The sequence below is a fragment of the Chiloscyllium punctatum genome, chromosome 30 (genome assembly GCF_047496795.1).
Source record: "Chiloscyllium punctatum isolate Juve2018m chromosome 30, sChiPun1.3, whole genome shotgun sequence".
Classification (NCBI taxonomy): Eukaryota; Metazoa; Chordata; class Chondrichthyes; order Orectolobiformes; family Hemiscylliidae; genus Chiloscyllium; species Chiloscyllium punctatum.
In genome coordinates, this window is record NC_092768.1 from 13,461,346 (window position 1) to 13,476,349 (window position 15,004).

Sequence of the window (15,004 nt, forward strand, 5' to 3'; positions counted from 1 at the left end):
GGAGGGAAAGGGACTAAATTAAAATGGAATTTGAGGGGCGTATAAAACACTCCACACCTTGTGGTGCCCATCTCTCCCTGAAAATCTTGAGGGTGTTGGTGGACACTGCATGGTCCTTCTCCAGGGACACCCAGGCCCATACGTAACCACGGAAAAGGGGCAGGCAATCAGCCATAACAACACCCTCCATGGCCCGCTGCCTGGGCCTGATAATGGCCAGCCAGGCCAGGCCCAGGAGCAGACCCACGAGAAGACCCTCTGGCCTGCCTTCCCCTCCAATTTCTGTTCTCCTGGCTTTTCCCAGGCGAGGGGCTAATGGTCGAATGGTGTTGTCACTGCATTGTTAATGCAGAGACCTAGATAATGTTCTGGGGATCCGGCTTCAAACCCTGCAATGGTAGATGCTGTAATTTGAATTCAGTAAAAAAGAAATCTGGAATTAAGAATCTAATAATGACACTGAATCCATTGTTGATTGACAGAAAAATCCGCCTGGTTCACTATTGCCCTGTCGGGAAGGCAGCTGCCATTCTTACTGGGTCTGGCTGACATGTGACTCCAGACCCACAGCAATGTGATTGACTCTTAACTGCCCCCTGGGCAATTATGGATGGGCAATAAATGCTGCCTATCCAGCGATACCATGAAGGAATAAAAAGTAAATGGAGATTTTTATCAGTTTAATGGATCAGAGTTGAAAAATGACAGAAACTGTTTTTACAAGAAGGCAAAGTAGAGGGAAGCAGAGAGAGGGGGAGTTGGGGCCTGGAAGTCCCAGAACAGTTGCAGAGGAGCTACAGTGGATGCATGAGGATGGGACAAGAGCTACAAGAGAGGACAGCAGATCTCCAGGCAGGAATAGTTAGAGCTGTAGCAGCAACACTGGAGAAATGAGTGGGACTGCTAGTTAATAATCTCCTAGACTGGATGATCTTCATTCCAGAGAGTTAGAAGAGGTGGCTGCAGAGATAATGAATTCAATGGAGGTCATCTTCCAAAATTAGATTTGTTTTGAGATAGCCCTTGCAAATTCAAAGGTAGCAAGTGACCACTCTTTAAAAGATGAGGGTGAGAGAAAATGAGGAACTACAGACCAGTTACCCTGACATCACTCAAAAGGAAAAGCCTAAATTCTATTATAAAGGATGTTATGACATGACACTTAACAATAGCAGCAAGATTGAGAAGATTCAGTATGGATTTATGAAAAAGAAACCATGTTTGAAACACCATCTTAGAGTTTTTCAGCAACTTAGTGGGAGAATGTGGGATGGGGACCTTGTGCCTTTGGAGTATTTGGATTTTGAGAAGGCTTTCATTAAGATTCCAGAAAAAGGGTCGTGGGCAGGTTGAGATGGATTGACAATTGGCTAATGGACAGAAATAAGAGAGGAGGAGGAGGAGAAATAATTGGGTCATTCTCAGGTGAGTGTGCTGCGTCTAGTGGGCTACCCCAAGGATCTTGCTCAGACCCCAGCTCCTCCCAATCTATGTCAAAGGGACCTGGATATCCATGTTCATGAGTCACTGAAAGCTAACACACTGGTGCAGTAAACAATTAGGAAGGAAAATGGGATGCTGGAGTTCATGACAAGATTATTTGAGTCCAGAAAGAATTAAACCTTGCTGTAATTGTATCCAACCTTGGAAAGACTACAGCTGGAGTATTGTGCTCAGTTTCGGTCTCCTTCCTGTTACAGCCCATTGGAGCAGGACACTGGAAATCCCACTCCTCCTCCCCTCCACCCACTGCACACACAGATTACAAACCCATTGTTGCTCCATGAGGAGGGAAGAGTGAGAGAAAAGTCACGGATCCACAACAGAGAAGTGGCCCTAATCTGACAGGAAAAGAGTACGCTCACAAAGTGCTCTACTATCTTCAAAGTTTGTGAGAAGATTTGTAGCTCGGGTGCTCGTTGTTGTGGTTCTGTTCGCCGAGCTGGGAATTTGTGTTGCAGACGTTTCGTCCCCTGTCTAGGTGACATCCTCAGTGCTTGGGAGCCTCCTGTGAAGTGCTTCTGTGATATTTCCTCCAGCATTTGTAGTGGTTTGTCTCTGCCGCTTCCGGTTGTCAGTTCCAGCTGTCCGTTGCAGTGGACAGTATATTGGGTCCAGGTCAATGTGCTTATTAATCGAATCTGTGGATGAGTGCCATGCTTCTAGGAATTCCCTGGCTGTTCTCTGTTTAGCTTTTCCTATAATAGTAGTGTTGTCCCAGTCGAACTCATGTTGCTTGTCATCTGCGTGTGTGGCTACTAAGGATAGCTGGTCGTGTCGTTTCGTGGCTAGTTGGTGTTCATTGTTAGCTGTTTTCCTATTTGTCCTATGTAGTGTTTTGTGCAATCCTTGCATGGGATTTTGTACACTACATTGGTTTTGCTCATGCTGGGTGTCAGGTCCTTCTCAGTAATTGGACATGAGTAACCCACCCCAGTTACAGATTCAGACAGTCTTACAGCACAGAAGGAGATCATTTGGCCCATCATAGAACAAAAGAAAAAGCAAATTTACAGGCAAAGAACAGGCCTTTTGGCCCTCCAAGCCTGAGCTGATCCAAATCCACTAACTAAACCTGTCACCGAATTCCTAAGCATCTGTATCCCTCTGCTCCCCACCTACTCATGCATTTATTCTGACACACCTTAAATGAATCTACCGTTCCTGCCTCTACTACTTCTGCTGGCAATGCGTTCCAGGCACCTACCACCTTGCTGCATTTATCCCTCTTAAACTTTTCACCTCTCACCTTGAATGCATCACCTCTCATTACTGAATCCCTCACCCTGGGATAAAGCTTATCTCCAACCACCAAGTCTATACCCTTCATGATTTTCAATCAGGTCCCCCCTCAATCCCTTTTTTCTAATGAAAACAATCCTAACCTACTCATAGCTAGCACCTTCCTCGTAACATCCTTGTAAACTTTCTCTCCAAAGCTTCCACATCCTTTTGGTAATGTGGTGACCAGAACTGTACACAGTATTCTAAATGTGGCTGAACTAAAGTCTTCTCCAACTTTAACATGACCTGACAGTTCTTATATTCAATATCCTGTCCGATGAAGGCAACCATACCATATGCCCTCTTGACCACTCTATCCACCTGTGCAGCCACCTTCAGGGTACAGTGAACTCCCAGATTTCTCTGCTCATTAACTTTTCCCAAGGCTCTTCCGTTCATTGTATAATTCGCTCTAGAATTAGACTTCCCAAAATGCATCACCTCACATTTGCCTGGATTGATCTCCATCTGCCACTTCTCCGCCCAACTCTCCAGTCTCTCTATATTCTCCTGTATTCTTTGATAGCCCTCTATGCTTTTTGCTACTCCACCAATCTTCATGTCAGCTGTAAATTTTCTGATCATATCAACAATGTCCTATTCCAGATTATTTATGTATATCACAAACAATAGTGGCCCCAGCACTGATCCCTGTGGAACACCACTGGTCTCCTTTCTCCATTTCGAGAAACTCCCTTCAACTACTACTTTCTATCTCCTGTTGCTCAACCAGTTCTTTATCCACTTAGCTAGACCACCCTGCACACCATGTAACTTCACTTTCTCCATTAGTTTACCATGGGGAACCTTATCAAACGTCCATGTATATGACATCTACAGCCCTTCCTTCATCTATCAACTTGGTCACTTCCTCAAGGAACTCTATTAAGTTGGTAAGGCACGATCTCCCCCATACAAAACCATGTTGTCCATCACTGATAACCCCATCCTTTTCCAAATTTAAATAGATTTTATCCCTCAGTACCTTCTCCAGCAACTTTACCACCACTGATGTCAGGCTGGTTGTAGTTACCTGGACTATCCTGACTATCCTTGTACAGGGGTCAACATGATTAACCCTCTAGTCTTCCGGCACCTCACCTGTGTTTAGAGATGCTACAAAGGTATCTGTCAGGGCCCCAGCCAATTACTATCTGCCCTCCCTCAGCAATCTGGGATAGATCCCATCCAGTCCTGGGAATTTGTCCACCTTAATATTCTTTAGCCTACCCAACACATCTTCCCTCCTTATGTCAATGTGATCTGGATTAAACAAACTTCTGTATCTAATCTCAACAGTCATCATATCCCTCTCATCAGTGAACACTGATGCAAAGTAATTATTGAGAATCTCACCCATTTTCACAGGTTTGACACACAATCTTCCTTCCTTATCCTTTAGTGGACCAATCCTTTCTCTCGTTACCTTCTTGCTTCGTACATACGAATAAAAGGCCTTGGGATTCTCCTTAATTCTGCTCGTTAAAGTTATTTCATGACCCCTTTTAACCCACTTGATACCTCGTTTAAGACTATTTCTACTCTCCCGATATTCCTCAAGGCCTGTTCTGTTCTTAGCTGCCTGGACCTTATGTACACTTCCCTTTTCCTCTTGGCTAGTCACACGATTTCTCCCGTCAGCTACATTTCACGAATCTTGTCTTTCCTATCCCTTGTTTTCAATGGGACATGCCTATACTGTACTACAAACCTTGCACTGTACTACCTTTGAAAGTCTCCCACACTTCAAATGTGGACTTCCCTTCAATGTGTCCAATCCACATTTCCCAGCTCCTGACTAATTTTGATATAATTGGCCTTGGCCCAGTTTAGCACTCTTCCCTTGGGACTATTCTCATCTTTGTCTATGAGTATTCCAAAACTTACAGAATTGTGATTACTATTCTCAAGGAAATCCCCCACTTCAACTTCTGGCCTGACTCATTCCCCAGCAGCACGCCCAATATGACCCCTTCCCTTGTCAGACTATTGACATACTGCTCTAGAAAACCTTCCTGGACGCTCCTTACAAATTCTGCCCCATTCAGACCTCTGACACAAAGTGTCTCCCAGTCAATGTTGGGAAAATTAAAATCTCCCATCACCACCCACCCTGTTGCCTCTACATCTTTCCAGAATCTGTTTACCTATTTGTTCTCCTACCTCACATTCACTGTTGGAAGGCCTGTAATACAGCCCCAACAATGTAACTACACCCTTCCTGTTTCTCAGCTCCACTCATAATGCCTCACTACTCAAGCCCTGCATAGTGTCCTCCTTTAGCACAGCCGTGATATCATCCTGACCAGCAACTCCACTCCCCTCCCACCCCCCCCCCCCTTTTTACTGTCCTGCCTCTATCCTGAAACATTTAATTGCCAATCATACCCTTCTTTCAACCAATCCTCTGTGATCACAATAATGTTATACTCCCAGGCACCAATCCAAGCCCTAAGTTCATCTGCCTTACCCACTATACTCCTTGCATCAAAGTATATGTACCTCAGGCCACCAGTTCTTTTGCGTTCATCTGCTCTCTGCCTACTCTTCCCCTTGGTAATGCTAACTTCATGATCCTTACAGTCTCTAGTTTCTGCCTCATTGTCTACTAGTCTTCTCTTCTGGTCCCCAGCCCACTGCCACATTAGTGTAAAATCTCCCCAATGGCAATAGCAAAAACTCCCCCCAAGGACATTAGTTCCAGTCTGGTTCAGGTATAGATTGTGCATTTTGTAATAGGTCCCACCTTCCCCAGACCTGGTCCCAATGTCCCACAAATCTGAACCCCTCCCTCCTACACCATCCCTCAAGCCTCGTGTTTATCCTGCCTATTCTTTTATTTTTACCCTGGCTAGCATGTGGCACTGGTAGCAATCCCAAGATTACCTTTGAGGTCCTCCTCTTTAACTTCTCTCCTAGTTCCCTGAATTCTGCTTTCAGGACCTCATCTCATTTTTTACTTATATCGTTAGTGCCTATATGCACCAAAACAACTGACTGTTTACCCTCCCCTTTGAGAGTGCTCTGCAGCCAATCGGTGACATCTCGGACCCAAGCACCTGGGAGGCAACATACCATCGGGAGTCTAATGTTTGGCCACAGAACTGCCGATCTACTCCCCTTACAATAGAATCCCCTATAACTATGGCCCTACGAGTCATTTTCCCGCCCTTCTGAATAGCAGTGCCCACCATCGTGCCATGATCCTGGCAACTGCTGCCCTCCCCTGGTGATTAGATTAGATTAGATTACTTACAGTGTGGAAACAGGCCCTTCGGCCCAACAAGTCCACACTGCCCCGCTGAAGCGTAACCCACCCATACCCCTACATCTACATCTACCCCTTACCTAACACAATGGGCAATTTAGTATGGCCAATTCACCTGACCTGCACATTTTTGGACTGTGGGAGGAAACTGGAGCAACCGGAGGAAACCCACGCAGACACGGGGAGAACGTGCAAACTCCACACAGTCAGTCGCCTGAGGTCGGGAATTGAACCCAGGTCTCTGGCGCTGTGAGGCAGCAGTGCTAACCACTGTGCCACCGTGAGCCATCTCCTCCAACAGCACACAAAACGTATACCTGTTTTGGAGGGACATGACCGCAGAGGGCACCTGCACTGCCTTTCTACTCTTTCTCTGCCTTTTGGTTATCCATTCACTGTCTCCCTTACCTGCGGTGTGACCAATTCACTAAACGTGCTATCCACAACCTCCTCAGCATCGTAGATGCTTCACAGTGAGTCCATCCGCAGCTCCAGAGCCGTCATGTGGTCAAACAAGAGCTGCAGCTGGACACACTTCTTGCAAGTGTAAGAGTCAGAAATGTCCCTGGGCTCCCACATCAAGCAAGAGCCATATGCCATGGGGTCTGCGGTCCTCTACCATTGAAAGCCTTAGCTTTATATCAAGTAACTAAAACCCAAACAGTGCACTTAAACATATGAAAGAAAGACCTTACCTTACCTTACCTTACAGAGTCTCTTTCTTCTGGTTGAGGGCGGGGGTGTGGGCGCGGGGGCGGGGGCGGGGGTGTGTGCAGGAGGGAGATACTACACGTGTAGTATCTTGGGTTTAGCTGCTGCCCAAATTTATACGAATCCTTGCCTTCCCATCAATCTCCTGGTCTCCAACGTCACCTCCGCTCTGTTTTCCACTGCTCCCTCACAGGAAAAAGGCTGCTGGCTTCGAGGGTAAGATTTTATACAGTTCTTTTACCTTCCCGGCAACCTCGTGGTCTTCATAGTCACCTCTGCTCTGTCTCCAATGCTCCCAGACAGGAAAAAAACTCATACTTGTGCAAGCCTTTTGGAAACTACTGTTTAACTATCTCACTCCCCCACCCATTCCCTTGTAACTTCTCAAGAGTTTATCCCATTTCCTAGTTAAAGTTCTTATTGGATTGGCTGGATCTCAGATCGATCCACGCAATCCCAATCAAACACAAGGAGGAAGAGAAAGAGCATGGAGCAGAGACACAGGGAGGTCACGTCAAACACAAGAGCAGAACTTTCTGGAGATGGACATCCCTGGAGAAGTGACAGTGAATTAAACAACACCAACAAACAGCAAGATCTGATGGTGTTCTGACAAAGGCTTCACTATTCAGATATCGAGCTGCCTGTTCTCTCTCTACAGTTGCTGTCTGAGCTGATGCATGTTCCCAGGATTTCCTGATCTTGTTTGTGATCTGTTCTTGTTGCTTTGTCTGCTGATGTCTCCTGTCTAATAAGAATCCAGGGAAATCTCTCCAGAGTTTGGTGTCTGGAATATTTCTCCACCCTCCTAACTGGACAGGAGTGAACTCAATGTGTGGTCAGTATCTGCTGGACATGTTCTCTCTGCAGGTTTACAAAGTACCTCTGCTGTCTGTGGGTAACATTGAGAAGTGGTTCCTGATGGGTATGTCGAATGTGAGTCTCATTATGAATAAACTGTGATTGATCATGGTATCAGACAGCATAGGAGAGGCCATTCAGCCCATCACACCTGTCCCAGTTCACTGAAAGAACCATCCAATCAGGGACAAGGAGGGATGGACAATAAACACTGTCCTTGTCAGTGATGCCCCGATCACAAGAATGAATTTGGAATGGGACAAGTTGGATAGGATCAATATTGTGAATTACACTCTCAAGTGGAGGAGTCTGTGTATCATCTGTACACAGAGTATGAGAGGGTGCACTCCCTCTGTCATTATCTGAATGGGGGTGAGATCGAGCTGGGTGTCAACACCAGACATGTGGAATTTGACATGTTTTCTAATGAGGTGACTGAGAGGCAGCGTGTGGCTGTGAAATAGCAAGGGGCCAAGGACAGATCTTTGGGGGATTCCCGAGGGAACAGTGTGGGAGTGGGAAGAGAATCAACTGCAGGTGAATCTCTGGCTCTGATTGGATGGGTAAGAATGGATAAGAGAGGAGCTCATTGCAGCTGGTAGTGAAATGATTGTATTCAGGAACACAGTCAATCTGAGGTCAAGGCCCTTAAACCAGACACACCTACACAGTGTCAATAAAATCAATGTAAACTTAATTTGTGACACACTTGAAACATACTCAGCAACATGTCACAGCAGGAAGAGGACATTGTACAACGCTCCCTCTCTGAGACAGTCTTACCTTTCGGGTACAGTGATCACAATGACTGTCTCTGTCCTGGGAACTACACTAACCAAGGGTTCTTCTGTGCAGGCTCACTGCAATCTCAAAGAACAAAGAAAATTACAGCACAGGAAGAGGTCCTTCGACATTCCAAGCCTGCACTGATCCAGATCCTCTATCTAAACCTGCCGCCTATTTTCTAAGGAACTATTTCTCTTTGCACCCTGCTCATTCATGTATCTGTCTTGACATATAGAGTCATAGAGATGTATAGCATGGAAACAGACCCTTTGGTCCAACCTGTCCATGCTGACCAGTTATCTCAACCCAATCTAGTTCCACCTGCCAGCACCCGGCCCACATCCCTCCAAACCCTTGCTATTCATATACCCATCCAAATGCCTCTTAAATGTTGCAATTGTACCAGCCTCCACCACATCCTCTGGCAGCTTATTCCATACATGTACCACCCTCTGCGTGAAAAAGTTGTCCCTTAGGTCTCTTTTATATCTTTTATATCTTTCCCCTCTCATCCTACATCTATGTCCTCTAATTCTGGACTCCCCGACCCCAGGGAAAAGACTTTGTCTATTTATCCTGTCTATGCCCCTCATAATTTTATAAACCCCTATAAAGTCACCCCTCAGCCTCCGACGCTCCAGGGAAAACAGCCCCAGCCTGTTCAGCCTCTCCCTGTAGCTCAGATCCTTCAATGCAATTGTTCCTGCCTCTACTACTTCTGCTGGCAATGCATTCCAGGCCCCCACCTGTTCTTCTGCGTGAAGAACTTTCCACATATATCTCCTCTAAACTTTTCCTCTCTCACTTTGACCTCATGCCCCCTAGTAAATGAGTCCTCCACGCTGGGAAAAAGTTTCATGCTATCCACACTGTCTCCACCTCTCATGATTTTGTCGGCCTCAATCAGGTCTCCCCTCAACCTTCTTCTTTCCAAGGAAAATAATGCTAATCGACTCAACCTCCCCTCATATCTAGGACCCTCCATACCAGGCAACATCCTGATGAACCTCCTCTGCACCATCTCCAAAGCATCCACATCCTTTTGGTAATGTGGTGACCAGAATGGTTCACAATATTCCAAATATGGCCTAACCAAAATCTTATACAACTGTAACATGACCTGCCAACTCTTGTACTCAATACCCCATCTCATTAAGGAACACATGCCATATGCTTTCTTGACTACTCGACTAACCTGCGTTGCCACCTTTTGGGAAAAATGGACCTGAACACACAGATCTCACTGTACATCAATTTTCCCCAGGACTTTTCCATTTACTGTATAGTTCACTCTTGAATTGCATCTTCCAAAATGCATCACTTTGCACTTGTCCAGATTGAACTCCACCATTTCTCTGCCCAACTCTCTAATCTATCTATATTCTGCTGTTTTTCTGACAGTCCCCTTCACTATCTGCTATTCCACTGATCTTAGTGTCATCTGCAAACTTGCTAATGAGGCAACCTACACCTTCCTCTAAATAATTTATGTATATCATAAACAACAGTGGTCCCAGCATGAATCCCGTGGGACACGACTGATCACAAGTTTCCATTATGAGAAGCTCCCTTCCACTACTACTCTCTGTCTCCAGTTGCCCAACCAGTTCTCTACCCATTTAGCTAGAACATCCTGGACCACATGCAACTTCACCTTCTTCATCAGCCTACCCTTATCAGGGAACCTTATCAAATGCTTTATTGAAGACCATGTATATGACATTTACATCCCTTCCCTCATCAATCAACTTTGTCACCTCTTCAAAGAATTCTATTAGGTTTGAAAGACATAACATTCCCTGCACAAAGCCATGCTGCCAATCACTGATAAACCCATTTTCTTCCAAATGTGTATATATCCTATCCCTTAATATGTTCTCCAGTAGCTTCTCTACCACTGACGTCAGGCTCACAGGTCTGTAATTACCTGGATTATCCCTGCTACTCTTCTCAAACAAGGGGACAACATTAGCAATTCTCCAGTCCTCCAGGACCTCCCCTGGACTCAAAGAAATCTGTTAAAGCTGCAACAATTTCCTCTCTCACTTGCGTCAGAAACCTGGTCTAGATCCTATCTGGACCTGGGGACTTGTCCACCTTAATGCCTTTTAGAATACACAACACTTCCTTCCTCCTTACGTCAATTTGACCAAGGCTAATTAAAGAGCTATCCCTAACCTCAACATCTGCCATGTCCCTCTCCTCTGTGAATACCGATGCAAAGTACTCATTAAGAATCTCACCCATTTTCTCTGATTCCACGCATGTCTTTCATCCTTTGTCCTTGAGTGGGCCAACCCTTACCCTCGTTACCCTCTTGCTCCTTAAAGATGAATAAAAGGCTTTGGGATTTTCCTTAACCCTGCTCACTCAGGATATCTCATGACCCCTTTTGGCCCTCTTAATTCCTCAGATTGATCCTACATTCCTGATATTCTTCCAAAGCTTTGTCTGTCTTTAGTCGCCTAGACCTTATGTATGCATCCTGTTGTCTCTTAGCTAGTCTCACAATTTCACCTGTCATCCATGGTTCCCAAATCTTGCCATTTCTATCCCTCATTTTCACAGGAACATATCTCTCCTGAACTTTAATTAACCTCTCTTTAAAAGCGAAAATCTACATATCCAATGTGGATTTCTCTTCAACCGGCTGCTCCCAGTCTAGGCTCCCCAGCTGCTGAATTTTGGTATAGTTGGCCTTCCCCCAATTTAGCACACTTCCTTTAGGACCACTCTTGTCTTTGTCCATGAGTATTCTCAAACTTATATAATTGTGATCACTATTCCCAAAGTAATCCTGTACTGAAACTTTAACCATCTGGCTGGGCTCATTTCCCAACACCAGGTCCAGTATGGCCCCTTTCCCGAGTTGTACTATTTGCATACTGCTCTAGAAAACCCTCCTGGATGCTCCTTACAAATTCTGCTCCACCTAGACCTCTGACACTAATGTTGGGAAAATTAAAATCTCCTATCACTAACACTCTGTTACTCCTACATTTCTATGATCTCTCCATGTATTGGTACCTCTATCTCATGTTCACTGTTGGGAGGCCTCTAGTGTAATCCCAACATTGTTACCGCACCCTTCCTATTTCTGAGCTGTGCCCATATTGCCTCACTGCTCAAGTCTTCCATCGTGCCCTCCTTCAGCACAGGTGATATCCTCTCTGACCAGTAATGCAACTCCTCCACCTCTTCTATGTCCCTCTCTGTCCCGCCTGAAGAATCGATATCCTGGGATATTGAGTTGCCAATCATGCTCTTCCCTCAACCAAGTCTCAGTGATAGCAATAGCATCATACTCCCAGGTCTAATCCAAGCCCTAAGTCCAACTGCCTTACCTACTATACTTTGTGCACGAAAACAAATGCACCTCAGACCACCAGTCTCTCTGCATTCATCCTCTGCTTCCTGCCTACTCTTTCCCTTATTTACGCTGACTTCATTATCTAGATCCTTACAGGCTCCTCCAAAGTGTGAGATTCCAGAGAATCACTTGCTGAAGGATAGGAATAGAACCAATACTTGAACAATTTTATAGCAATTTATTTGCAAAATTATACACACACTTCCTGACACAAAAGTTCTAGTTTCAGTTTGTGTCCATATATACATTTTGAGAAAATACCAGAAAGAATAAAATTCACTTTAAAAGGGACAGTACTGACCCACTGCATCAAAAAAACAAAAGAGGACTTTAAAGAAAATTTGTATCTCAGCAAAATGGCGTTTCCAGGATTAATGAGATGGTCCGGTTCCCCCTTTGCCCACCAGTCACTGAAGGCCTGATGTATACCCATGGACATCATGTGCCCGATCTCCAGGGACACCTGGGTACTGACCCAGCCAAGGAAGAGAGTCAGACAGTCAGAACCAACATCCCCCTTAACTGCCCACTGCCTGCACCCTGTTGAGGGTCACTTTGGCCAGGCCCATGAGGGTTCAGGCCCAATCTGATTCAGGGCCCCGCTTCCCTCAGGCACCTGCTCACACGGTGACTCAGGGAAAAGCCCCACCCCTAGAATGAGATCCTATCCCCCCACACCCATCCCTGGAACCAAAATCACAGACAGAGAATGGGGGCCTCCCCCTCCCCCCCACGAAGTGACCCTGTGTGTGAGATCTTCCCCTCCCCCCACACAGTGATCCAGTGTGTGGGATCTTCCCATTCCCTCACCCAGTCACCCAGTCTGTGTGATCTTCCCATTCCCCCATCCAATGATCCAGTGTGTGGGATCTTTCCATTCCCCCACCCAGTCACCCAGTGTGTGGAATCTTCCCATTCTCCCACCAGTGACCCTGTGTGTAGGACCTTCCCCTTTCTCCCAAAGCGAGGGTCTTTATTTGGATGAAGCGATGAATCCCTCATCCTCCTGGATTGTTACTCTCCGGGGACAGATTTTCAGAGGCTCTGTGTTTTTACCCCCATCAATGAGACCCGGACTGAAGTAAGGATAGAGTTTCTCAGTGAATGTCCCAGTGAAAGTGTAGATATGGGTCTTGTTCTCTGAGTTATAAAAAGACACCTCCCCTCCATCATAATCCAGATAGATTCGGATCTTTCTCGGACTCACACTCAGCTCTAAGCTTTTCCATGGTTCCTCACCAGCCCAGTATTTATTCCCTTCTCTCAGAATCAGTGACCAGTATCCATTACCTGGATTCAGGTAGACATCCCCCTTCCTGTTGATGGATTCCTTGGCCACTCCCAAATTCCATCGAGTCTTATTCCCCACCTCCACCTCCCAGGAATGTTTCCCTGACATAAATCCCTCTGATCCCAGGACAAAGACAAGGAAATCAAATCTCTCCAGATTGTCAGGAAGTTGCTGCTGATTCCCAGTGTACTTCACGGTGCTCAGGTCCTCAGACAGGAGAAGGGCAGGAGCTGCTGTATTAGGGTCCAAGGTGACTGGAGCTGGGAACAGAAGGACACTGATAAAATGTTAATCACATTCACTGTAACTCTCACAGCTGCTTAGTGACTGGGAACATCAACAATAACCCAGAATTAGAAATTCATCCCTGGGGAAAGGGTCAAACAGCACTCGGGGAAATGGGAAAAGATACACAGGGGAAGGTATTAGCCAAGGGAATAGACCCTGCAATGAGGCTGAGGAAACTCTGTTACATAGAGAGTGCGGCAGAGAGAAAAAGAGAGGGCATGCAACAGAGAAAGAGAAGGAAAGTTGTAGAGAGGGAGAAATAGTGACAGTGACAGCAAGAGAATGTGAAGGAGTGTAACAGAAAGAGAGCGTGGCTTTGTGAGTGTGTGACAGAAAGAAAAAGACAGAACGACAGAGAGAGATAGGGCAGGAAATAGGGCAGGACAGGTGACTGATGTGGCTGTGAGGGAGCATTTTGGGACCATAGTTCTATTAATTTTTAAATGGTTATGGAGAGGGACAAAACTGGTCTACAAGCTCAAGTTGTAAATTGAATTCTAAAGTGAATTTTGACGGAATTTGAAAAAAGCTTGCAGGAGTTGATTGGAGTAACTTGATTGAGGCAAAGGAACATCTGGCAAGTGGGAGGCCTTTAGAAGTGAGATAGCTAGAGGTCAAGGTCTATATGATCCTGTGAGGGGGGAAGGAAAGTTTGACAGGAATAGGGAACCGGGAAACAAGAGATATTGTAGATTTGACCAGAAAAAAAAGGTGACATGGCTCAGGTACAGAAGGCTTGGATCAAGGGAATCCTTGGAGGTATAGAGGGGATACAGGAGTTTACTGAAGAAGGAAAACAAGAGGGTAAAAAGAGGGTATGAGGTAGCCTTGGCTGAGAAGATTAGGGTGAATCCAAAGAGGTACTTTAAGTATATTGAAGGAAAAAGGATAACTAGAGACAGAATAGGACACCTCAAGGACCAAAATAGGCATGTATGTGTAGAACTGCAGGAGATGAGTAAGGCTCCTCAATGAATATTTCTCCCCTATGTTTACCATGGAGAAAGACAAGACAACTTGGGAACTTAGGGAAGTTAGTGGTCATATCTTGGGGACAGTCCATATTACAGTTGAGGAAGTGTTAGATTTATTGGAATGCTTGAAGATGGATAAATCTCCTGGTCCTGACCAACCATATCCAAGAACACTGCAAGAGGCTAGAGAAGAAATTGTGGGGGCCCTGGCTGATATTTTTGCATCATTGTTAGCCATGGGTGAGGTCCCAGAAGACTGGAGGGTAGCAAATGTTTTTACCCTTATTCAAGAAAGGCTGTGAAGAAAAACTTGGGAACTATGGAGCATTAAGCTTAACATCTGAGTTAGATAAGTTACTTGAGAAGATTCTGAGAACTAATATATGCATGCATTTGGAAAGACAGAGTTTGATTAGGAATAGACAACATGGCTTTGTGCATGGGGGATCATGCCTCACAAATTTGTTAGAGTTCTTTGATGAAGTGATTAGTAAGGTTAATGAGGACAGGGCGGTAGGCCTAGTCTATGTGGATTGCTGAAAGCATCTGATAATGTTCCACGTGGTATGTTCTGGAACGTTAGATTGCATGGGATCCAGAGGGAGCTGGCAAATTGGATACACAATTTGCTAGGTGGTGGGAAGCAGAGGGTAATAGTGGATGGATACTTA

General features: G+C 45.5%; 1 protein-coding gene across 1 annotated transcript in view; it reads right to left on the reverse strand.

Moving 5' to 3' along the window:
* The window catches only part of LOC140455090 (uncharacterized), a 115,145-nt gene that overhangs the window by 86,017 nt on the left and 14,124 nt on the right, over positions 1-15,004 (reverse strand). The window contains exon 6 of the mRNA XM_072549752.1: positions 12,756-13,331. Within this exon, the coding sequence (XP_072405853.1) occupies positions 12,756-13,331 (576 nt within the window). The remainder of the gene's footprint in view (positions 1-12,755; positions 13,332-15,004) is intronic.